Genomic DNA, 26,020 nt, shown 5'->3' with positions numbered 1-26,020 from the left:
CACATTTTTTTCTCTATTGTCCAGGCTTCACAGCAATAGCATAGCGCATATCTTGCTAAGGACTTATAAAGGCATATCCTAGTGTGCTCCTAGATTAGGGAAGGTTTTATTATAATATTAATAGCTGCCATTATATGAGCACACCTGGTGGCTTTTTCAGTTATGTCTGTTTCTTGCAGAAAGTATAGTTTATAATCTAAATACGTGAATTTGTTCACTCTCTAGAATTTTATTTTTCAAACAGATCTTGCTTTGGACTGGATATTTTCTGCAGAAGGCCACTTCCCACCCCTTGCCTCCTCCTCCTCTGCTGCTGATGTCCATGCTGTATTTCTTAGATAATATGTGAATTGTGCACACAAGATGGTAGGTCATCCTCTGAAGAGGCTACATGAGCTAAATCTGGAAAAAAGTAAAGCATCTAACTTTGTGTTTCTTTTGTTTTGAATGAAGCTGTGTGGCATTTATCTCCAATCTTGGATGATTTCATTCATGTAAATAATAAACAGGAGTGTGAAATGCCACATCCCTCTCTTATTCCTACATATCTTCTGCCCCAACCTAATAATTTGTCCCCTTCCTCAACACAGATTAAATTTGTTCTGCAAATTTTGTACATACTACTGATAAGTTGCTGGAGAACATGATCATCTGCCAGAAGCGGGCAAGTATGTTAGTTCCTTTGTCAGTTCCTAATATGGTTACACCGTGTCACCTGATTCAGTTTTCTTAAATTCCATCAGCATTGTTTACTTCTGTTGATGTTCATCTTATAATTTTTCAAGACAATATTATTTCAATTTCCCTGATCTTCAAAGGCCTTAGGCCTTACCTGTCCTTGGCACAATTTGTAATATCAACAAACCTCAATGATTTTACCATTTTTACCTGAACTTTGATTGCTTATTCAAATATTCTCTTTGGTTTGTTTTGGTCTGTTTAGTGAATGTAAAGGGTTACTACTACTACTACTACTACTACTACTACTACTACTACTAAATTCCTTACTTGAATATCAGACAAGTATACTAACCCAAACATTGAACTTAACATTTTTGTATGTCACTGTTTCCACATTAAATCCTACAGTAGGAATTGTTGTGACTGACTGACCCAATTTAAGTTTGTATAGAATAGCTGATTTAAATGTTAAGGATATACAGAAAATAATGTTGCCAGTATAGTCATGTACAGTGGAATGAAATATAATTTACCTTAACACCTATTCCACATTCATAACGAACACCTACAGAATATTCATTCACATATGCCACAATGATCACAATATTTGTAACATCTTTGTTGGTGTACGCTTTCACAACTTATCTCACCATTTATGTAAAGGAATGTGTAGAAGATTCTGACAGTCCTTATCACCTCTTCACCCTTTTGTTATTTCCCTAAAAACAAATAATTGTCTTGGGGGGTATGCAGTTAACACAATCCCATTGTATGTTGAGCAAGTTTTTGCTAATATAGCCGTACCATTGCAACCCCAATGTGCATGGGTACTTCAAAAACTACAGCTTTTGTGCACATTACTTTCAGCTTTAACAACAGTTGTATGATGCTTTCCTTCAAATGAATTGCTCAATGTGTTAACAACAAGGCTCAACTTATAGTTAAGACTATCCAGGAATAATGTACACCAGTTGTGAAGAAGCAGAGTGCCATATCACTTGGTTTTACTAAAATATAAGAGTACAATGTGTTGCAAAAGGATACTTGTTTTTCCAGCAGCATCTAATCCTAACATCAATATCCTCATCTCCTTATTGCCAAAAATTTTTGACAATAACTTCCCCATCTTGCTGTCAGTTCTTTCACAGCACCTGAAACAAGAAGGAAACTGCTTTAAGCACACCAAAAGCCCTTAAAACAAGTAAATAATGTTAACTATTCCATGCCAGTGGTAGTACACAGGGTGTATAAAAAAGAACATCCAATGCCAGTGGTAGTACACAGGGTGTATAAAAAAGAACATCCAATCTACAAAATCGTAACTTATGTTATTTAAGATATGTGTGTGAACAACATACTGTTGGAAAGAGCAAACTCTCTTACATGGTTCCCGCTAGGTCACAGTAGTGTGCGCCAACTTTGGTTCTATTAAAAATGGTGTTGGGAAAACAGAAAGCGTTGTGTGTTCTACGTTTTGCTCAGTGCAGGTCAGTAATAACTGTTCAGCGTGACTTGCCGTACTAGATATGGCATGGATCCTCCTACAGCACAGAGCATTAGATGATGGCATGAACAATTCCGAGAAATAGGTTGTTTGTGTGAAGGCAAATCACCGAGCTTTCCCACCAGGTGTCTGACACAGGCTTCAAATGCATCCACCACAGTTTCAAAAGGAGTCGCAGAAATCTGTTCACCATGCAGTTCAACATCTCCATTATGTCCCTGTTGTCTGTCTGGTGTGTTGTGTTGACGTTTACACAAGAAACCGTACAACATTCAGCTACTGCCACCTCCTCATGAAGGCGACACACAATAACATGTGGAGTTCTGTAATTTTGTTCCTGGCAAGATGGAGGATGACAGTTTTCTTCCACGCTTAGTGTTTAGTGACGAGGCAACATTCCATTTAAATGGAAAAGTGACCCATCATAGTCAGAATATGGGGTATGGAACAACCACATGAAGTTGTACAACACCAGGGTGACTTTCCAAAATTTAAAATGTTTTGTGCAGTTCCACAGGAAATGTGTATGGTCCATTTTTATTTGCTGAGAACACTGTTACGGGAAGTACATACCTCGATATGCTTGAGAACTTTCTTTTCTCACAGTTGGAGACTCATTCGAATGAATTCATTCACCAACAGGATGGGGCACTGCCACACTGGCATCTGAAAGTGTGGAAATTTTTTAATCAAAGGATTACTGAACAATGGATTGGTCACACTGGACCAAGTGATTTAGCCTTAAAAATGGTTCAAATTGGCTCTGAGCACTATGGGACTCAACTGCTGAGGTCATTAGTCCCCTAGAACTTAGAACTAGTGAAACCTAACTAACCTAAGGACATCACAAACATCCATGCCCGAGGCAGGATTCGAACCTGCGAACGTAGCGGTCTTGCGGCTCCAGACTGCAGCGCCTTTAACCGCACGGCCACTTCGGCCGGCGATTTAGCCTTACATTACTGTATGTGATTACTTCTTGTGAAGGAGACACTGCCTATGTGCCTACGTTACCAACAACAATGAATGAACTGAGACACTGCGTAACAGCAGGTGTGGAAGCTATAACTCAAGACATGCTCCCTGCAGTGTTGGAGCAAATTTAATACCGCACTGACATACCATGCATCTCAAAGTGGGCATACTGAACACCTATGGAAAAGTATGAAAAAAACTGAGTTTTTTGTTTGTCAAAAACCAAACTCAATGTATATGTTTATTAGTTTCAGAAATACAGGCATGCCAAACTGGATGATTCTTTTTGATACACCCTATATATTTAAACACTGAATTATATGACTTCATAGTTCCCATGTTAGAAGATACTTAAAATAAAAGGCAATGTAAAATAGGACATTGTTATCTTTGGTCACTGAGTTGAGGAATACACACCATCAAGATTACCAAAGTTATTAACTCAGAGTTCTATGCTTTCACTTTTAAGAATATTGTTTTACTGTGTTTCCAATGTAAGCCAATTTTACAGGAGAGACTATGATTTAATAATGGTATTCCTGGATGCTGATGCGGCTTATGATACTGTGAAATAAAGCAAGGTTTTGAAAGTCCTTCAGAAAATGGGTTACTGGATGGCTCACTATGAGAAGAATATAGGAAACATAACAAGGAAGTTGAGGTGTGCACAGAGAAGAGGTGTCTGCTTGTGTGTGTGTGTGTGTGTGTGTGTGTGTGTGTGTGTGTGTGTGTGTGTGTGTGTGTGTGTGTGACGGGTATACGCGCGCGCGAGAGAGAGAGTGTATACCCGTCCTTTTTTCCCCCTAAGGTAAGTCTTTCCACTCCCGGGACTGGAATGACTCCTTACCCTCTCCCTTAAAACCCACATCCTTTCATCTTTCCCTCTTTCCTGATGAGGCAACAGTTTGTTGCGAAAGCTTGAATTTTGTGTGTATGTTCGTGTTTGTTTGTGTGTCTGTCGACCTGCCAGGACTTTCATTTGGTAAGTCACATCATCTTTGTTTTTAGATATATTTTTCCTACGTGGAATGTTTCCCTCTACTATAACCATATCATTATATATAAATGGAAGTCAACAAGATACAAAGGCATGAAATGACAATAGGAGGCAGCAACCTAGAGGAAGACATAGATAGAGGGATTGTTGGCATGACAAAATGAGTGAATAAGTGAGGAGAAGTCTGGGACACAGTGGGAAGGGAAATGTGTGAGGACTGGAAAAGGCAGGGCCACATTTTGTAAGCAAATCCAATCTGGAGCTGGAAGAAACCATAGAAGATGAGGTTTTACTGTGTAGTACCACCACAATACACAAACCTAGAGCATAGGCAATATAAAACCCAGACAACTACAACAACAGAACCAACAAAACTACTAGAAAAGAATCTCCTCAGGATAATAAAAATATCGTGTGTATGCAAGGACGAGGGTGGAGGTTGTGGCATATGTGCTTTAGCGGTCTTTGCAAAAGTCGGGAAGAGATATTCTAATGTAAAGAAAATGCATTAACCTAAAGTTCAGTGCCATATCTACATCTACATTTATACTCTACAAAACCACCACGACAGGACTCTGGCGAGGAGATGGGTTTGGCGAGGAGATGGGTTGTCCCCTATCCTGTTCAACTTTGCCCTTAAGAAAATTGTACGAGAGACCTTCCAAGAGAACAAGGGGATTGAAATCGAAGGAAAGGGACTGGCATACTTAGCCTATGCAGACGACATCTGTTTACACTCCACGCCTGAAGAGGAGTTGGAGTAAATTACCAAAGCACTAAAGGAGGCTGCCAGCAAATTTGGGCTAAACATAAACAAAACCAAGACAGAGTACCTCATTATGATGCTTGGTCAAAGTCACACTGCTGGTCCTCTACAATCACTGCAGGTGGGAGACCAGTCCTACTAGAGAGTGCATGAATTTAAATACCTAGGGGCACTTTTCACTGAGAACACATCATATGAAGCAGAGATCAATGCCAGACTACAAGCAGGAAACTGATCTTACCACAGCCTTGCACAACTGCTTCAGTCCAGATCTCTCTCCATACAGTTCAAGATTCAACTATACAAAACCCTGATCCAGCCTGTTGTTTGATATGGCTGCGAGACATGGAGTATCCAGAAACAGGACTTCCATAAGATCCTCGTTTTTGAGAGAAAAGTGCTTCGGGAGATCTTCGGTCCGGTTCTAGATGCAGACTGAGGGAAATGGAGGATCAGACACAACCAAGAGCTTGAGGAACTGTACCAGCAGCCCAACATAGCAGGAACCGTCAAAGCCAAACAAATGCAATGGGCTGGCCACATGGCCTGGATGGAAGATCACAGATCGCCTCGGAAGCTGGATTTCACACCTACAGGAAAGAGACCCCCATGGAGACCCAAGAAGTGTTGGAGGGATGGCGTCCATGAAGATTTAAACCAAGCATCAACAGATGTGGATGGATGGATGGCAGATAGTAGCAATGGACAGAATACAATGGAGGAGGAAACTTGTAGCAGCGTGTGGTCCACTGGGCATGATCATAAAGAAGGAGGAGAAGAAGAAAACACTGTGAAGGGCATGACAGAGGATATGCCCCATTGTACCAGTTATTAGGGTGTCTTCCCATTCCTTTCACAAATGGAATGTGGAAAGAACGATTATATGAATGCCTCTGAGCATGCCGCAATTATTCTATTCCTGTCCCCATGATCCCTATGTGAGCAATATGGAGGAGGTTGTTGTATATTCCTAGACTCATCACTTACAGTTTGTTCTTTAAACATTTTTGGAAGACTTTCTCAGGATAGTTTACATGTGTCTTCAAGAGTATGCCAGTTCAGTTTCTTCAGCATCTCTGTCACACACTCCAAGCGGTCAAACAAGACTGTCCGTGCTACTCTTCTCTATATCCGTTCAACAGCCGCTGTTAGTCTATTTGGTGTGGATTTCACACACTTGAGAAATATTCTAGAATATGCTGCATAAGTGATTTTGTTATTCATAAGCAATCTCCTTTGTTTTCTGACTGTTCATCCCCAGTATTCTACCAATAAACTGCTTTACCCACTACTGAACCTATATGATCATTCCATTTCGTATCCCAACAAAGTGTTACATACAGGTATTCATAAGTTGATCAATTCCAACTATGACAGTGATATTACAGTCAAAGGCTACTACATTTTTTCGTTCAGTGAAATGCACAATTTTACATCTCTGAATATTTAAAACAGGTTTCACTGAGTATTTCTACAGCTTCTTCCAGACAGTACTTTGTTATAGATAACTGTATTACCTGCAAAAAGTCTGAGGTTACCATTAATATTGTTCACAAGGTCACTAAACACCCGAAATTACTTCTACATCTGATGATGGCTCTCCATCTAAGATAACATGCTGTGTTCTCCCTATTAAACAGTTCTCAGTCCAGTCGCAAATATCTCTTGATATCCCATATGATCAAACTTTAGACAATAAGAGTAGGTGTGGTACTGAGTGAAATTATTTTCTGAAATCAAATATTGTGTCTATCTAACTGCCTTGATTGAAAGCTTTCAGTATGTCATGTGAGAAAAGTGGGTTTCTTATGATCAATGTCTTTGGAATCCATGTTGGTTGGTGTGGAGGTACTGCAAAAAAGTAATGTCAACGATTTTGGAAGGTAGTTTTGTGGTTCACTTCTACTAACCTTCTTGTAGCCAGGTATCACATATGCTTCCTTCCAACTTCTGTGCATGGTTTTTTGTTAGACGGATCTATGATAACACTATAGTTGAAAGAGAGGCAAACTCCGCTGCAAATTCGATATAGAATCAGATGGGATTTCATCAGGCCCTGGAGCTTTGTTCAATTTTAACGATTTCAGCCTTTTCTCAACATGGAACCAAAAGGTTAATATAGAAAGATTATTTTGCCTGGGGCAAGGGGCAGAGGGAACCTTACCTATTTTCCTCTCTATAGTTGGGTCAGCCTTAAGCTGATCCGTGACAGCTGCAGTAGGATGGGTGCAGCAGCTTCGTGGGGCTACGGACATCAGCACCTCACTGTTGAAAGTTGGCAACAGCACTACGAGCTGTAACGGATCTACTTATGCCATTTCAAATTTAGATCTTAATTGTTTCATATGCTGTAAATCAGAAAATAACTGAAAAGCTGATTCCCAGAATTTGTAGCGTGTATCTTCCATTGCAGAAACTAGCCTGAACACTAAGTATTCTTTAGAAAAAGCATTCCCTAACTGACCATTTACAACATACCAGAACACTCACTCATTGTTGTGTGTCTACTCTTAACTTGTGCATTTACCTAACTGCAGGAAGCGAATAACTTCTGTACAATAGTTCCTGCAACGGAACTACATCTTTCAGATTTTAGTGCTTCCTTTCTGCAAATCATTGTTTAGTCCAGTATGGAACAAGCTGTCACTGAGATTTGCCTATAATCATTATTTTACACATTTCTCCATCTAGGACTTTCCATTATTTTTATTCCAACAGTACAACAACTTTAAGATCTGAAGCGGAACGGGCTTTGAAAGGAGTATAGACAGTTTCGTTATGCCCATTAATTCCACTTTGGCCATTGCAATTATTACATGGAAGATATTGTGTCTCTCTCTTTATTTCTGTTGTCTGCTTCACATACAGACAGGCACTTTCAGTTTACTGTCCACAAAAACTAAGTTTACACTCAATGTGCTGGCTGATGGGAGCAACTATAAAGGTATTTTTCGTTTACGGTCGCACCGATCAGCCTCCGTGCCGAGTGTCAACTTCATTTGCGTGGATCGCATTCAATGGCATTACATACTGATTAAAGTAACGGCCATAAAATTACCTCAAGCTTAAGTTTTTGCTGTCTCCGAGCAGCAACGAGTGTACTGAGTTACTTATAAACTCTCGCCAAGATGGCTTTGCACACTGTTATTGCCATGACGTGTGTTTTCCTCATATTCCTTCACATATTGTTATCTCCACCTCATTTTCTTTCAATCGGAATCCAGGAACAGTTCATCACCAGATGTTTTGACTCTTATGACCTCCAGCACTGCCAAGACATTTTCTATAAGTTGATGGGGGGAAGGATATTTTATGACTACATTAAAAAATTTAAAAACCAAATCTGTTTATTGTTGTTGAATTATATTAATAATATACTGTTTTAAGCAGAACTGATGTGTAAGTAGCGCCTAGAACCTGAAAATATCTTTCAGCATACACTTAGCAGCATCAATGCACTTTCAATAACACATACTACTTACTTATGACCACTACAAAAATTTAAAAATGCAAATTTTTGTCTTAAGATACTTTTTAACGAGATAATAATGTGCAAGTGATATTCTGAACATGGATATACTGAGTGACATTAAATGGGAAAGTGACATGTGCTACGGACAAATTGGTGTTTTACGTTTAACTGAAAGATTTAAAACATATATGAAATCTGGTAAAACAGTAAATACTTTTTCAAAATTTTAAAATATAAAGTAATTATCAGATTACAATATTTTTTAAATGTGGGCATATTGCGAGGGCTAGCAGAAATTCAAGCCTACTGATTCGTTTTGAATATATTATGATTGATGGCCGCGTGGAGAGAGCAGGAAGTCCAGGCGCGGGTGCACGTTGTCGCGACGCGAGCGGAAACAATGGAGCATCGCGGAGGGAACTTGCGAGTGCGGGGGATGGAGCGGAAGTACTCTTGTGAGCGCCAAAGTGCGTTATCTATACTGCCGGCGCACACTCGCTGGGGCACTGCCTAACACTGTGCTGCCAGGCTTCCGTTGTCGCACGACACGGCGTTTTCCAGAGACCGACAGCCTTCACTTTCCGAATATTTATACACTTTTTTTCGTGAACAACTACTGATTAGTTTACGGGACATCTGTCACTATAAGGAATCCCACAATCCTTTCCGTTCTAAGGGAAATAACTGATGACATGGCCGAATAAACGTAGAACGGAAATATGGAGCTGGATAATTATTATTAAGATGTGAATGACAATTTTAACATAGAAATGATAGTTTACCTTTTGGGGAATGCTGGCAAGTTACGGTTTACCGACCGGTCAATGACTACAACATTATAGACACTGAGCACATGGTCGGACTGGACAAGGATAAGGATTGGCCGTGTTCTTTTCAAAGCTACAGCAACACGCCTTAAGCGATTTTGGCAGACCACAAGAAACTTACATTAGAAGAGCCGGACGAAGATTTGAATCCCGCTCCTCTCTGAAGTTAGTCCTTTGCCTTCACAAGTACGTCCCCTCGCAAGGTGCAATCGTGGGAGCAGTTAGTCACGAGAGAGCCTAACCAATGTTACGCTACAGGCTATGTATGATACGGTATCCGTAAGATTCCTGAGATCTGGAAAGCACGGATGACCGATGGCTTATGAATAAATCGCCTATTTTGATGTGTAGGCGGGAGTTTTCCAGCGCAAAAATATTAGTTGAAAGATCGCCGAGCGTGACGAGTGCGTTAAAACCACGAGAGGTACCTTAGTGCACAAAAGCCGCCACACAAATGTATCTTCCTTCTGCATATGAGCACTAATTTGTTCACATATGGCCACTATTTCCCTTTCCTGAAGGTATAACATTTCCCAAACGTACGATTTAACCCTGCAATGCAACATTTTCACCGCACTGGCCAGCTTTTAATGGTCACTTGGCTGGCGTTTTCAGTCATGAGGCTGCAAAAGCATGCAGGGCACAACACTAGTAGGGAGTGTCCATGGCAGTGGACTGCGTGCATTTGTAACCTCAGGACTGATTGAAAACGCCAGAGAAGCGACCATTAAAAGCTGTCCACTGTAATTAAAAAGATATTAGAGCAGTTTGTATCATTTTTAAATTGCTTTTATGCTGCTGTTACTCTCATGGTCGCAGCACGATTTGCCGCCGGCAGAAAGTGAGGGATAGGGGAAGTGAAAGTGCGCACGCGAAACAGGTGTAGCCAAGCTCTTACTGTGAACATTAGTAATCTCACAGTGCAGTGGGCCACTGATGGTACAGCAGTTAAAACAGGCGGTAGGGTCAACGCCATCTGAAACGCTAACTAGCAACTATGCTGTGACTTCTAGAGACTCGCACGCATAGTAATATCCTGGAACTTCATTCAGAATACAAGACTGTGTAACTAGTTCTTAGTAGCTAACGTGTGATAAATCTGTTCGTTATTTTACAATCTCACAGAAATGAGTAGCTATCGTGACGGAAAAATGAAGCCTTAGGACTGGAATGTACAGTAATTTTATAGAACTGATGCAAATATCTATTTTGCACATAATTTTCTACTTGCTTGTCCCCGCCTTGCTCAACATCTTCCCCGCTTCCATGGAGGTTGTCCTATGTGATGAACTGAGCCTCTAACAATACAGAATAGCATCGGCCACTGGCATCCGTGCAAGTTTCACTGCAATTCGCGGCATTATTTTACGCTCCACAGGAACTGTTACGATTCAGACGTCCTGTTTTCAATTCCTCGCATAATGTTCAGAGTTAACGCAACTGAATTCTAAATAATAGTACACTCCTCAGCGCAATGTGGTCGAAAGACGGCAAATTAGCTGCACGAAAATCAAATCTTCATATGTGGATATTTTTAAACATTGTGCAGTTTGCCAACTAAAGAAGCCGGATCTGGCAAGTCTATCACAAAGTGTGTACAGAAGCTCAAAAACTGCTTACGGTGGATCACGTGTTTGTAATCGGCATTTTTGTATCAATGTAGTGAGAAATACTTCTGCATATCTCTAGTCATACGCATTGCATAATGCTGGCGTTCAATCCGTCTTAACTAAAAATCTTACCGGATAACCGCAATAATCCATCATGTTGCATGACTATAGTTGGACCGAAAGCAATGTCTGACGCAACACGAGTGAAGGAAATATTTTTATCAACAGGTAGTAGCTTCGCTCGAGCTCTGTTCTGAACCTTATGCAGCATATTAACACTATCTGTTAGAGGTTTGTTTGATGACCATGTTTCGGCAACCTTGCTAGATCGAATACCTTACATCATCATCATCCCCCAAGTCACAGGTCACAAATTAAATCTTGCCTCTCCTCTCCCTGCCGATTCTTGTATTTGCAGTAGTGAAAACACAATGGCCATAATTACATGCACTTTAATATATATTTTTAAAAACCTCGCAAACTCGTGGACTACACTACGGCGATAATTTTAACCCTACGGCTTTTTTCTCTGGACGAAGACGATAGCGTAGCAGCACAGAATCACGTCGTGGTTATCGTAGAACAACTGTTCATCGAGATTTGTTAGTCTGTTGAGGTTTCACAAATATCTTAATATATGCGCCGCATCCCATGCGGAATTAAGACAAAATATTATGTGGAAGAAACAGGGTAAAAACTTGAGCTATTTTTAGTCACACGATGGCTATTGGGCATGGAAGAGGGAGTTAGGATTTAACATGTTCTCTACAGCAACAAGAGCACACGCTATGATGGTCAATGAAAAGGAATAGCCACGGTCTACTTAAAGGAAACGTTTTGGTAGCCGTTACAAGTACTTTAAAGGCCCGTCCACACGCAACGATCTGTCTGCGCACATCACATCTGCGCAGACAGATCGTTGCGTGTGGACAGAAGATTTGCACCAACCTGAGGTGTGTGCAAACCTAGAAGTTGGAGTTGGAGGTTTGAGCGAAACCTCTCAAATCTGTGGGTTCAAACCACATCTGCGCAGACAAGTTGGAGCGTGTGGACAGAAGATCGCCGCAAATCTGGCGCGAAACAGCTGTTTGCTCAGTCTAGTGTTTGTATTTGTGCGCACAGGGCATTAAAATGGCTGATACTCGTCAGTGTTCTCGAGAGTTTGTAAGTGAATTCATTGAACTATATAGAAAGCACAATGTTTGTGGAAGATTAAAAGTAAAGAATATAGTGACCGAGACAAAAAGATAGCAGTATACAATGCTCTAGTTGAAAAATTGCGGGCAGTTGACGCCTCGGCAAACAGAGAAACAGTAATAAAAAAATTCGTTGCGAACTGTTTACCGAAAAGAGTTATCCAAAGTTCAGAAATCTAGAAGATCTGGTGTAGGAGTTTTGTATGCTGGAACAAAAGTTTGTAACAGGTTGCTTCTACACAGTAGCGAACTGAAAATGCCTACTCAGAAACAAAGTAAATCATAGCTCATTGGCCATGTAGGTATATAATCGCTAATAATATAGGCCTACTGTGTTTCAAACACGTCTACAACACCAAAAATATTATCTGTAACTTCACAGACTTAATTTACTTGACTTGCCTTCATGAACTCATCCTTCAGGACAGTGTAAATAGCTTCACATGTGTTGGGTATTATTTCACTCAACGCTTGTTTCGATATTGCAGTTGAAAATTCCAAATCCGTGTAGCTCCTTCCTGTTGCTAGGAATCTTAATGTTACCGCCAGCCGTTCATGAGGAGAAATTGCCCTTCTCATACAAGTATTTTTTCTCATAATATGAGGAGTTACAAGCTTTAAGAGATAATAGTAAGTTTCGTCATCCATCCGCAAATAATTTCGACAGTCGTTAGGTTCGCCCCGCAACTCTCGCAGTAAATTCACGTGAGGAAACTGCTTTCGCTTTAGCAGCCATTGTCTACACCATTTTGACCGCTTTCTCTGTTTCCTGCAGTTGGTCTGAATGTTTTTTGCAACAAAAGTTGCAAACACAGGCCACAAAAGAACTTCCTCCATTTCTATATTTCAAAATAACTGAATTAAATTTTTGACGTTTACGGGGAGCGTAGTCGCTTGCCACTGATATTTCTTTTCTACGCTGACAGATGGCGGGCGAGTAGTAGATTGGGGTTTGTGTCGTGTGAACAACCACATCTGCAGCGATCTTTTGCATGTACAGACATCTGCGCCGATGTCTGCGCAGACAGATCGTTGCGTGTGGACCGGGCTTAAGGAAACTGCGGGGGAAGATAAGAGAGCCACGATCGACCTGCTGAAGGCGGGTAAAGCCCACCTTCGTTCGTTAAGATAATGTGCTGGTAATACTATAGTTGAATTCTTTTATCTTGGCGGCTCGCGCATGCCCGCCCAGACGCGGGAGATTGCTGCGTTGCCAGTTGCACACGACGCACGCGCCAAGAGAAGCAGCTCCATAGTATAGTATAGTTCGCAAGCTTACGTTTAGGGGGGAGCGCGCAGTTTATGAAGTAAAGCCACCACGGCCGCATTAACCCTTTCGCTGCTACAGAGACGTGCTCCCCGCATTCCGCGCTGTGCGCGATTTTGTCACTACACTGCTCGCCTGTGCTGACACATGGTGTTTCCGACTGCTTTGACACACTTATCATTCGATTCCAAAAAACTATTTGGCCCAAAAATTAAATTTTTACACATCTGCTTGACTGATACCTTCCCCCCACTTCCTTTGACTGACTGAAGTGCTTTAAAATAAAGCCAAACGCGCCCGGTGTAAATAAAACTTTTATTACAGTCGCGAAAGACGGAATATTTCTCAATATTACATACGACACCTATGTGGCACTTCAATTAAATGAGATATTGTTGTACAGTAAATTTTATGTGAAATTTAGGTACCGTGTCCACATTTCATTCTCAACATTGTGGCAACTAAAATCGACCATACGGAAAGTATACGCTATGGACTTTTACCTCTGCAAACTCTTCAAAATTTCGTGCAATGGTTTACTACATTTAATGCTGCACAATAACTGGGTTGAACATCGAAACAAAATTAAGTCATTTATGGGGGGAAGGTATCAGTCAAGAAGATGTGTAAAAAATCTAATTTTTGGGCTAAATAGCTTTGTGAAATCGAGTGACAAGTGTGTCAAAGCAGTGGGAACACCAAGTGTCTGCACAGGCGAGCAGTGCAGTGATGATAAAATCGCTCACAGCGCGGAATGCGGGGAGCACGTGACTGCAGCAGCGAAAGGGTTAATGAAGAGACAAAGCACTAGAAATTTCAAAAAATTGCATTCAAACGAATAAAATTCGTGAAGTAAGACACTTCGATATTGATTTTAAATAAAGAAAATATTTAGCATCGCACGAGGTTTGAACTCTTGACCTGTCGCTTGCTAATCCAACACCTTAACCGTTACGCTAGCGCAGTTCGTCCTGCAATGTCACTCCATAAGGGCTCTAACACGTCACGCAAAATTCTGACAAACACTGTTGGTATGCCTATGAATTACTCGCACTTCGTCGAAGTACAATAGGAAATAAACAATTACCGCTGTTCTTTATTGCAAAAAAGCGGTTCGTGAAATTGATACAAACACCTTTCCTTGCTATCGCCTGAATTAAGAGTCTTATTGCTTGTTTGGTTTAATTAATTAATAGAAAATGAAGCAATTGGTATAAAGAATGGCTTTTCCAAACTTTCAAAAAACAAAGTCTGCTATCAAGACTGCTTTTGTTCTATTACTTTATTTATGACTGAACGTTTCTAAAACTGAAGACACTCGTCCGTGCTCTGCTCTGCAGTCGAGATCTGGCAACGTCGTTGTCTGTTCATTGGCTGACTGTATTTTTTGACGTCAGATGCGCAGAACGAACCTAAACTCGGCCGCCAACATAAATGACGCGCACTTTAGTGTAAACATCGTTTATCCAACGGCCAGTTTAATAATGATATGGCTGTAGATCCCACAGCTACATGTTCTATAGAATTACTAGGGTTCTTGCGGAATATTCCTTTAATCCTACGTCATCTTCGCTAACTTAAATGAATATCCAGTTTACCACCAAAGTGGAAACTGATGAGTTTTCACTACCACATATAGTGGAGCAAACCAGCTAAAAAAAACTTAAGGGTATGGTGAGGCATCGTGTAGAGCCCAAGTAGTAAATCGCCCCAAACTGATCTTATGTCCCCGCACTAACTGCAGCCATTGGATTTCACGCAATGAAGTATTCCGTACCTTGCTGCACAAATCATGTAGAGTTTCTGACCTGCAGAGATCTACAACTTGATAATCATAATGGCCTTATCGTTGAACACCAATTAAACCGGGAGGCAAGGGCAGTGACTATCTGCTATTGGTGCCTCTTTCCTCGTGTAGGCAGCGAAGTATGTTTGTGTACCAAGAAGCCTTGTTTCCATCTACGGCAAACCACAGCAACAAAACGAGAAACGGCTATGCTCTCTAACAATAGGTACCCATGCGCCACCTAGTACGAGGGTCGTTTGGAAAGTTCTTGCAAAGTCCGAGAGACGGCACCACCGGCGCGATCGAGGTAATGTTTAATTAGTAGCATCTTTGGAAAGAACGCACATCAAGTTTCAGCCATATTGGTCTATTTCTTTGTGTCTGGCATTCGTGTGAATCAAGGAAGTCTAGTGATTGTCAAAAAATCGACGAAAACGATTTTCGTATGGTGATTAAACATTACTTAATGAAAGGCAAAACGCCTCAGGAGACTAAACAGAAGCTTGATACACATTACGGTGACTCTGCACCTTCGATTAGAACAGTTTATAAGTGGTTTCAAAATTTTCGGAGTTACCATATGGGCACAAGTGATGCTGAACGTTCTGGACGCCCTGTGGAGGTTACGATTTCAGTAATCATTGATAAAATCTATGATATGGTGATGGATGGCAGAAGAGTTAAGGTGCATGAGATTGTTAGTGCTGTGGGCATCTCGAATGAACGGGTACATAATATTTTGCATAAACATTTGGACGTGAGAAAGCTATCCGCAAGATGGGTTTCCGCGATTGCTTACACTTGACCAAAAACGGAATCGTGTGAAGTGTTATAAGGATGGTTTGCAGCTGTTGAGGAAGAATCCGCAGGGCTTTAAGCGTCATTTCGTCACTGTGGATGAAACATGGATACATTACTATACTCCTGAGACCAAAGAACAATCTAAATGGTTTACCAAGGGAGAATCTGCACAAAAAAAGCGAAGACCATTCCTTAGGCCGGAAAGGTTATGGCGACTGTCTTTTGGGATTCGCCAGGGGTATTCCTCATCGACTATATGGAAAAGGGTAAAACTATTACAGGTGCATATTATTCATCGTTATTGGACCGTTTGAAAACCGAGCTGCAAGAAAAACGCCGGCGATTGGACCGCAAAAAAGTCCTTTTCCATCACGACAATGCACCAGCACACACCTCAGCAGTTGTGGTCGCAAAATTAATGGAAACAGGATTCCAACTCGTTCCCCCCTATTCTCCAGACTTTGCTCCCTTGGACTACTAGTTGTTCCCCAATTTGAAGAAATGGCTGGCGGGACAAAGATTTTACTCAAACGAGTAGGTGACTGCAGCAACTAACAGCTATTTTGCAGACTTGGACAATTCCTGTTATTCTGAAGGGATCCACAAATTAGAACAGCTTTGGATGAAGTGTATAAGTCTAAAAGGCGACTAGTCGAAAAATAAAAAAGGCTTAGGCCTACCCCAAAAACGTACGTAGTTTTTATTTTTGCATGGACTTTTCAAACGCCCCTCGTATGTTACAAAACGCCGCGCACAGAAACGGGATTTTTCGTGGGGCTCATCCCTCCGGCTCTATTGGAGATAGATAGGATGAAGTGTTTTGGGTAGCCCTTGTGCTAGCGATCATTTGTATACCCACAGAACGATCATCTTAAGTGTTATACCCTACAGTATAGGGCCAAACTATGAATATTTATACACTTCCTCCCGCTTAGGCAAACGGAGCAAATTGGTTGGTTCTTTATGCATTTTATGTGATCTGCCGTGAGCCCTACGGGGCACCAAAACCGAGCTGCGGATTCCAAAACGGCTATAAACAGCAAATGGCTGAAATTTTTACGATTTATTCCAAAGATCCAGATCTTTGAAAACCTTGAAAACCTTACTGATACCTTCAACGGTTTCCCAGATACAGGGGTTCAAAATTATCCTATTTGTACACGTAAATGGCGCATGTAATATTAGGTGTTTATAAAGTGTTGTAACACGGAGAAATATGCTAAGTGTCTCTGATACCATCAGAAGAGTTCTGGGAAACCCACGTTAAACGTAGTAATGAAGCATATACAAAATTTTTGTGCACATAAAATCCCGTCTGATGTATAAAATTAGTTCCACGTTATTTCAATTTTACATAACTATTAAAATTTTACTGATCAATAGCTTTTTTTCATAAGAGTGACATGCCCTGCTGTGGCAGGGAAAACAAGTGAACCAGCTGAAAAATGCTCCTATCGCAGCACAAAAAAGGCAAATATGCTCCTCCTTTTTATTTAAAAGACTAACTAAAAAGTGGGATACCAGTTGCCTCATTCTATCTTCCTCTGCACCTTTAAAAACTTTCCCAAACATTTTGGGACATGTACATATTCGCGCTTTTCCATGCTGAGTTAGAAGTCAGGGACAGTGCGAAAGAGACATTAAAGTAATAAACACTGGAAGATAATCCACAGTGGTTGTCTCATAGAAAGAGCGAAGGAGACAATGGCAATGTGAGGGAAAGGGAGGGACACCGTGGTAGTAGAACATAACTGACAATAACAGAACAGTGCTGGGGAAAGAGCAAAGGAGGGAGTGCCAGCGGAAAAGGAATAAAGAGAAGGAGAAAGTGGATGAGGGTGAGAGCCAGCAGTAATAAGAGACAGAGTCTATGACAATGACAAAGCCGAAGATAGTCACAGTGAAAAAGACCGCTGCAGTTGGAATGAATGAATGACGTGGTAGCAGTAAAAGAGAACAAGAGCAAGACAGTGTGAGAGGAGACAGAAGTGGCAGAACACGGCGAAGGAGACTTGTTGAGAGACAGGAGGCAGTGAGAGTTAGAGAGACAACGAGATAATGACAATGAGTTGGGCTAAATAGTCAGTGAGAATGGGCAAGTGGGAGTGAAAGGATATGAGCGGCTTACAGCGATGGAGTAGTGGGTGTGAACAAATTACAATTAGGGGAGCCTGTGGGAGAGAGAGAGATGAGTGGCATGTTAGAAAGAGGACGCATCTGTTCGCACGCCAAAATTTTTACATGTGCTGTGAAGGTAGAATGAAGCAACTAATACCCCACTTTTCAGCGACTATTGAGGAACGGAAAAAACGCTATGAAATTCAGTAGCTCTATTTGCAGTTTCTGATCAACTCTCACTCTAATTATGTAAGCAATTACTTTCTTACACCAATTCTATGCCTGCTGGATAAAAATCATTTTTAAAAACTATTTTTTTTCACTTTGCAGCGGAGAGTGCACTGTTTTGAAACTAGGAGGAGGAGGAGGAAATTAGTGTTTAACGTCCCGTCGACAACAAGATCATTAGAGACTCACCACAAGCTCGGATTAGGGAATGATGGAGAAGGAAAGCGGCCGTGCCCTTTTGAAGGAACCATTCCGGAATTTGCCTTAAGCGATTTAGGGAAATCATGGAATACCTACATCAGGATGGCCGGAAGCGGGTTTGAACTGTTTTCCTCCAGAATGTGGGTGCAGTGTACTAATTAATGCGCTTCCGCGCTCTGTTTGAAACTTCGGAGCACATTAAAACTGTGCGCTGGGTCGTGAGACTGCCTTTTGCACGTCATGCTCCACCGCCTGAGCATTCAGGACTGGACAAAACCTCTCCCTCTCCTTCAAACATTTTCACTTCTACTAACACTTCTCTCTAAACATCACGGAAGTTGCACTTTGCACAGAAACATGTGTTTTGCTCAGGAGAACCGAATCAATAATAACTCTGCCTAATGCTGCCACCTTCAAGGTTAACAATTACACGTCTACGAGACAAATTCGAAATTCATGGAACAGTGTGTGATGTGCATAAAGGTCGATCAGGGCGACCTCGTACAGCTACAAGTGATGATTCCACAACTGCGGTCTTGGAACTGTTTCAGCGTTCGCCTCAAAAATCTTCAAGGCAAGAGGCACGTGAGAGTAATATAAGTGCTAGTCGTGTACTACGCATTCTGAAGAAAGGCAAGTTTCGTGTGTACATTCCAAAGCTGGTGCAACAGCTAAGTGACGACGAACCAGATCGAAGGTTAGAATTTTGTGAATGGGTTCACGAGATGGTGAAACGTGGACCGGAATTTATGGGTAGCATAATTTGGTCGGATGAAGTCCAATTCAAACTCAATGGAACTGTCAATAGGCACAATTGTGTGTACTGGGCTGAAGATAATCCTCACATTACAGTTGAAAAGGCTGTGAATTTGCCTGGTGTAAATGTGTGGTGTGGTTTGTCTGCAAGGGGACTCACTGGGCCTTTCCACTTTGAAGGTACTGTTACTGGAGAAACGTACCTAACAATGCTTGGCGACTCCATATTCCCTGCCATTCGTGCTTTATACGGTAATGATGCGTTTTATTTCCAACAAGATGGCGCCCCGTAGCACTATCATAGGGACGCACGAGCATACCTGGATCACAATGTGCCAGGCCAGTGGATAGGACGCAGGGGACCAATCTAGTTTCCTGCACGCTCTCCAGACCTCACGCCGCTGGGTTTCTTCTTATGGGGCACAGTAAAAGATGAGGTGTACAAACGTAAACCACGTAACCTGGACACACTTTGGAATGAGATTCAGGTGGTGTGTGCAGAAATCTCATTGGACACTTTGGTACGACGTACGGAATCAGTGGTGACTCGTACTCAGAAATGTATTGATGCTGAAGGCCACCAGTTTAAACATTAATCACATTTGCAAAGTACATTTATTTTTCCAATTGGACTTTAGGCGTTCCATTTCCAGAAATTTAACATTGTAGAACGGGAAATAAATTTTCAATGACGCTTCAAAGTGTGTATACATTTTTTTGACGCAACCTGAATTTCTGTACCTCTGAATACGACACTGCATTTAACTTTCACGACGAATCCTATTCGAATTAACAGTTTTCTCAAAAGGGTTTATAGTTCTGCAGACTACAATTTCTGACTACCTAATTGTTGTTTGTTGTTGTGGTCTTCAGTCCTGAGACTGGTTTGATGCAGCTCTCCATGCTACTCTATCCTGTGCAAGTTTCTTCATCTCCCAGTACCTACTGCAGCCTACATCCTTCTGAATCTGCTTAGTGTATTCATCTCTCGGTCTTCCTCAACGGTTTTTACCCTCCACGCTGCCCTCCAATGCTAATTTTGTGATCCCTTGATGCCTCAGAACATGTCCTACCAACTGGTCCCTTCTTCTTGTCAAGTTGTGCCACAAACTCCTCTTCTCCCCAATTCTATTCAATACCTCCTCATTAGTTATGTGATCTACCCAGCTAATCTTCAGCATTCTTCTGTAGCACCACATTTCGAAAGCTTCTATTCTCTTCTTGTCTAAACTATTTATCATCCATGTTTCACTTCCATAGATGGCTACACTCCATACAAATACTTTCAGAAACGACTTCCTGACACTTAAATCTATACTCGATGTTAACAAATTTCTCTTCTTCAGAAACGCTTTCCTTGCCATTGCCAGTCTACATTTTATATCCTGTCTACTTGGACCATCTTCTGTTATTTTGCTCCCCAAATAGCAAAACTCCTTTACTATTTTAAGTGTCTCATTTCCTAATCTAATTCACTCAGCATCACCGGACTTAATTCGACTACATTCCATTATCCTTGTTTTGCTTTTGTTGATGTTCATCTTATATCCTCCTTTCAAGACACTGTCCATTCTGTTCAACTGCTCTTCCAAGTCCTTTGCTGTCTCTGACAATTACAATGTCACCGGAGAACCTCAAAGTTTTTATTTCTTCTCCATGGATTTTAATACCGACTCCAAACTTTTGTTTTTTTTCCTTTACTGCTTGCTCAATATACAGATTGAACAGCATCGGGGAGAGGCTACAACCCTGTCTCACTCCCTTCCCAACCACTGCTTCCCTTTCGTGCCTCTCGCCTCTTAAAACTACCACCTGGTTTCTGTACAAATTGTAAATAGCCTTTCGCTCCCTGTATTTTACCCCTGCCACCTTCAGAATTTGAAAGAGTATTCCAGTCAACATTGTCAAAAGCTTGCTCTAAGTCTACAAATGCTAGTAGCAACGTAGGTTTGATTTCCTTAATCTACAGGGTGATTCAAAAAGAATACCACAACTTTAAAAATGTGTATTTAATGAAAGAAACATAATATAACCTTCTGTTATACATCATTACAAAGAGTATTTAAAAAGGTTTTTTTTCACTCAAAAACAAGTTCAGAGATGTTCAATATGGCCCCCTCCAGACACACGAGCAATATCAACCCGATACTCCAACTCGTTCCACACACTCTGTAGCATATCAGGCGTAACAGTTTGGATAGCTGCTGTTATTTCTCGTTTCAAATCATCAATGGTGGCTGGGAGAGGTGGCCGAAACACCATATCCTTAACACGCTGAACAACTGTCGTCGATTCACTTCTGCCATACTCAATAACACAAAAAGCTTTCTGTTGAGCGGTCGCCATATTAGCATCAACTGACGCTGACGCCTAGTCAACAGCGCCTCAAGCGAACAAATGTACAACTAAATGAAACTTTATAGCTCCCTTAATTCGCCGACAGATAGTGCTTAGCTCTGCCTTTTGTCGTTGCAGAGCTTTAAATTCCTAAAGTTGTGATATTCTTTTTGAATCACCCTGTATTTTCTGTGGTAAGTCGTAGGGTCAATATTGCCTCACGTGTTCCAACGTTTCTATGGAATCCAAACTGATCTTCCCCGAGGTCGGCTTCTACCAGTTTTTCCATTCGTCTGTAAAGAATTCGCGTTAGTATTTTGCAGCTGTGACTTATTAAACTGATAGTTCGGTAATTTTCACATCTGTCAACACCTGCTTTCTTTGGGATTGGAATTATTGTATTCTTCTTGAAGTCTTAGGGAATTTCGCCTGTCTCATACATCTTGCTCACCAGATGGTAGAGTTTTGTCATGACTGGTTCTCCCAAGGCCATCAGTAGTTCTAATGGAATGTTGTCTACTCCCGGGGCCTTGTTTCGACTCAGGTCTTTCAGTGCTCTGTCGAACTCTTCACGCAGTATCATATCTCCCATTTCATCTTCATCTACCTCCTCTTCCATTTCCATGTCCTCAAGAACATCGCCCCTGTATAGACCCTCTATATACTCCTTCCACCTTTCTGCTTTCCCTTCTTTACTTAGAACTGGGTTTCCATCTGAGCTCTTGATATTCATACAAGTGGTTCTCTTTTCTCCAAAGGTCTCTTTAATTTTCCTGTAGGCCGTATCTATCTTACATCTAGTGAGATAAGCCTCTACATCCTTACATTTGTCCTCTAGCCATTCCTGCTTATCCATTTTGCACTTCCTGTCGATCTTATTTTTGAGACGTTTGTATTCCTTTTTGCCTGCTTCACTTACTGCATTTTTGCATTTACTCGATTCAACCTAGCGCGTGTTTTAAAAGGTGCTTCGCTGTAATTACAATGAAAATGTACTTAAAGTGGAGCTACTGTTGCTCGGAAGTTTTATAATCGTAGTAGTAAAAACGTGCTGAACGCCAAAGGGCACCCCAGTTTCTTAAACTGGATGGAAGGCCTCCGCAGTCGCTGAGTCACCGTATTAGAGATTATTACGGTGCTTGCCAAGGGCGCTGAAATCTTCCTAGAGAGCAGGCCAGCAGCGAACATCCTACAGTTGGTAATACACAGAACGGCGTGAACCCAACCATGAAAGCGAATCATCACAAGTCTTCGTCCTACTTACCAGCATCAAAATTATTCGAGAGACTGCACAAACGTGTGATAAGTTCGATGTAACGGGTTATGCTCGAGCGTGCTCTGTAACGGTGGGCTGATTCGGAGCACTCTTGTGCTGTTACTGCGCTGTTAGTCGGCGAAGATGTCCTGAGTGATGAACACGTTCACTTCACAACAGCAGTGAAATATTACTAGCTTTCTATGCATCCATGGATGCATGTATATTGAGATCTAAAGGGGAAAAGCAGCCGAAGCGAGATAATAAAGCGTTTCCTTTAGAAAGTGTACAATGCAACATTTACAGCGTTACTCCGAGGAGTGTAATGTGTTATCGAGTTGTCAATCTATGATTGTGTGTGCATTATATATTTTTATTAAAAAGTTTAGAAAAAACCGAGCAATTATGGAAAAGAGGCCAAATCGTCTTGCCAAATTTAATGGACATAATGCACCCAGATGATTCAGAATAACCTATTCTGTAGCAATGTCACCGTAGTTTTCACTTTCCTGTATTTTACCACGAACAGAATTTTCTTTTGGAATATTGTCTTAAAAGTCAGCACATACTCGATGAGAGTGTGTCTTGACGCTTCAGCTGACCACAGAAGAGAGTTCACCATGGGAAAAACGCGTTCCACAACAGCATTTGACGCAAGAATTGCCAGACAAAACTCCGTCAAATGCTTTAAAAGGTGAGAAACACGATAAAACACCATTCATTAATATACTGGGGTAAGAGTCATTTAAGTATCAGCATAACTATGACACTCTCCTACCGTAATTTCCCCCTCTTCTTCCAGCTTTCTTATTTCATCATGTCAATCTACGAGAAATCTTTCAGACTTTCTACATTGTTATTCACTGTATGTTGATGCAAGTTACAGAACAAATTGTTTTTTCTTTCCCTTTTTCATGTATCTTTAGTATCTCTAGCACATAATCCTGAGGTTTCTCCCCGATAACCAATTCGGGCACTTTCACTGTTATGCCATTTTCAGGGCGAAAAGGCCACACGGGAGAAGAACCAACTCCAGATGATTCGATGTATTGATCATTATAGAACTGAACCTAACACATTTCAGATCATTTCAAACAGAATTTCTTTCATTATATTAGACGTTTCAGGAAAAGCTGTGTTGTTCATGATAAATGCCAACATCACTAAATAAACAAATGCACTTGAAAATGAGAGTACATTCTCGAAAGGGTTTCTGCTCAGCATCAAAATATAAGTAACTGGTGCAATTTTCATTATTTAAATCATTTCAAATATGGTGAACCGTATACCGTACATCAACATTTAAAATGATTGCCACATCTGAATTTAGGACTGAGAAGTTTGATAACTCGTGTAGCACAACCAATTGGTTTAAAGCTACGAGTATAGTTACGCATTGCACTCATACTTTTACTTTTCGTTTGAACACTCGTGCGATGTTTTTTTCCTCTTAACGTGATTCACAATGTCAGACCTTCCACCATCGCCAACAGCATAGTCTCATTTGCGCAACGTATTCTACAGTCTCATGATCAGTAATGAAGGGAAACTCACTTTTTATGTTGTTAAAATCACCCTTTACTTTTGGCATTATGTGGAATGATTGTACAACACAACTCAACAGAATCGGTACTACCAACAGTCCACAACAAAGATTGTTGAGAAAATTGTAAAAGGACGTTTGCTAGCGTACGTACTTTCGCCGTAAATTGGAAATCAGACATCCGATAACGCAAAATACGTTGGCCTAACGCAATCACAAACAAACGGGACACTTCAACGTCCCCAAAGAAACTATCGGGACAGCAAGGAATTTTGAGAAAAAAAAAGTCAACCTAGGATTGAAGCAGCAGAACATGTACCTCCACAGCAAACCATTTGTCACAAAGATGGAGATATCAGAGGGCCATTAGCACCAAGAATCACCCCTGTTCGATTCTAGGGAGAAATGAGTAAATGTTTAAAAATGCTGACTACAATTCGACACAAAGGAACACACATATGCGTGTCCATCATTATTCTTTTGTTACCTATTCATGTCATGTTCTAGTTATTGGTTTAGGTAGATGACATTGTACTACTTCAGGTAAATGTGCTAAAAAATGAATGTGATGCCGGAAACCGTTTATACTTGACTATTAGGGGAGAATTACCTAGCCGAGGTAACGGTAACAGAACTGAAGACACAATGGAAACTGTTCAAAAAATATGTCCACTGTTTAAAATTTTTAACTAGGCTCCTCGCTGCGCAACTGGACGCCTCTGTCGGTAGTGGTGACACACTACACCAGTTGGGGTGCTCGAATGTGTGAGCACGCTGGGTTCCTCGTCACCTAGCTGAAGGCCACGAAGGACAATATGTGCGGAACTGCTGGCGTGTTAAGAGGCTGGTCGTGACAATTTTTTGTCAAACAGTCACTGACAAAGAACCATGGGTTCATGACTTCGAGGTGGACACCAAACGGCAATTCCCGTAGTGGCGCTGCATCTCTTCTCCGAAGAAAAAGTTCAAAGTCGCACCCTCAGCCGCTAAGTCAGAGCGACGGTCTCTGGGATTCTGAAGGGTTTATTCTGTTTGATATCTTGCCTCATGGTGCAATTATCAGCTCTGAAGTATACTGTGCTACTCTTAGATGATTGAACGAACGACTACAGCGAACTGCTTCTCCATGACAACGCAAGGCCTCAAGAAAGTCTGCGCACCCAAGAGAACTGTTGTTCATCATCCATTGTACAGCCTGGATCATCCACCTTCCGCCTTCTATCTACCTGGCCCAATGAAGGACGCACTCCACCGGAAGCAGTAAATGGATGATTGGGAGGCTATTGATGCAGCAAGACGGTAGCACCAACGTCGACCAGTAGAGTGGTATCATGTAAGCACACAGGCCCTGCCAGTAAGGTGGCGTACGGCCGCCGCACTGAAAGGAGATTACGTTGAAAAACAGGGTTTTGTAGCCGAAAGAGTGGGCAATAATATGGTGTATTGGAATCCTGAATAAAACCATCCTGCTTACAGAAAAAAGTGCGATGCATTACTTACTGAACGCGTCTCGTAGAATAGATCCCCATTACCGTGACATATATAAAACTATTAAAATCAATATCGTGCTTAAAAAAACCACTACCTTAAGTGACACTGTTCTATTGTATGAAGCTGTTGTTGTTGTTGTGCTCTTCAGTCCTGAGACTGGTTTGATGCAGCTCTCCATGCTACCCTATCCTGTGCAAGTTTCATCTCCC

General features: G+C 41.3%; 1 protein-coding gene across 5 annotated transcripts in view; it reads right to left on the bottom strand.

Annotated features, from left to right (window-relative positions):
* Positions 1–26,020, bottom strand: part of LOC126259942 (ADP-ribosylation factor 6) — a 131,288-nt gene that overhangs the window by 35,369 nt on the left and 69,899 nt on the right. For 4 of the 5 annotated variants that reach the window (XM_049957039.1, XM_049957038.1, XM_049957040.1 and 1 more), the window contains exons 2-3: positions 1,726–1,832; positions 1,034–1,137 (exon numbers count right to left, since the gene is read on the bottom strand). In XM_049957039.1, the coding sequence (XP_049812996.1) occupies positions 1,034–1,137; positions 1,726–1,807 (186 nt within the window). In that variant the 5' untranslated portion in view covers positions 1,808–1,832. Of the gene's footprint in view, positions 1–1,033; positions 1,138–1,725; positions 1,833–2,758; positions 2,852–26,020 lie in introns of all 5 variants that reach the window. The other variant, XM_049957041.1, reaches the window with a different exon arrangement.

Source organism: Schistocerca nitens, chromosome 5 (assembly GCF_023898315.1).
Source record: "Schistocerca nitens isolate TAMUIC-IGC-003100 chromosome 5, iqSchNite1.1, whole genome shotgun sequence".
In the NCBI taxonomy this organism is placed as follows: Eukaryota; Metazoa; Arthropoda; class Insecta; order Orthoptera; family Acrididae; genus Schistocerca; species Schistocerca nitens.
Note: the sequence above shows the minus strand (reverse complement) of the source record. Positions and strands in the feature narration are given on the sequence as shown.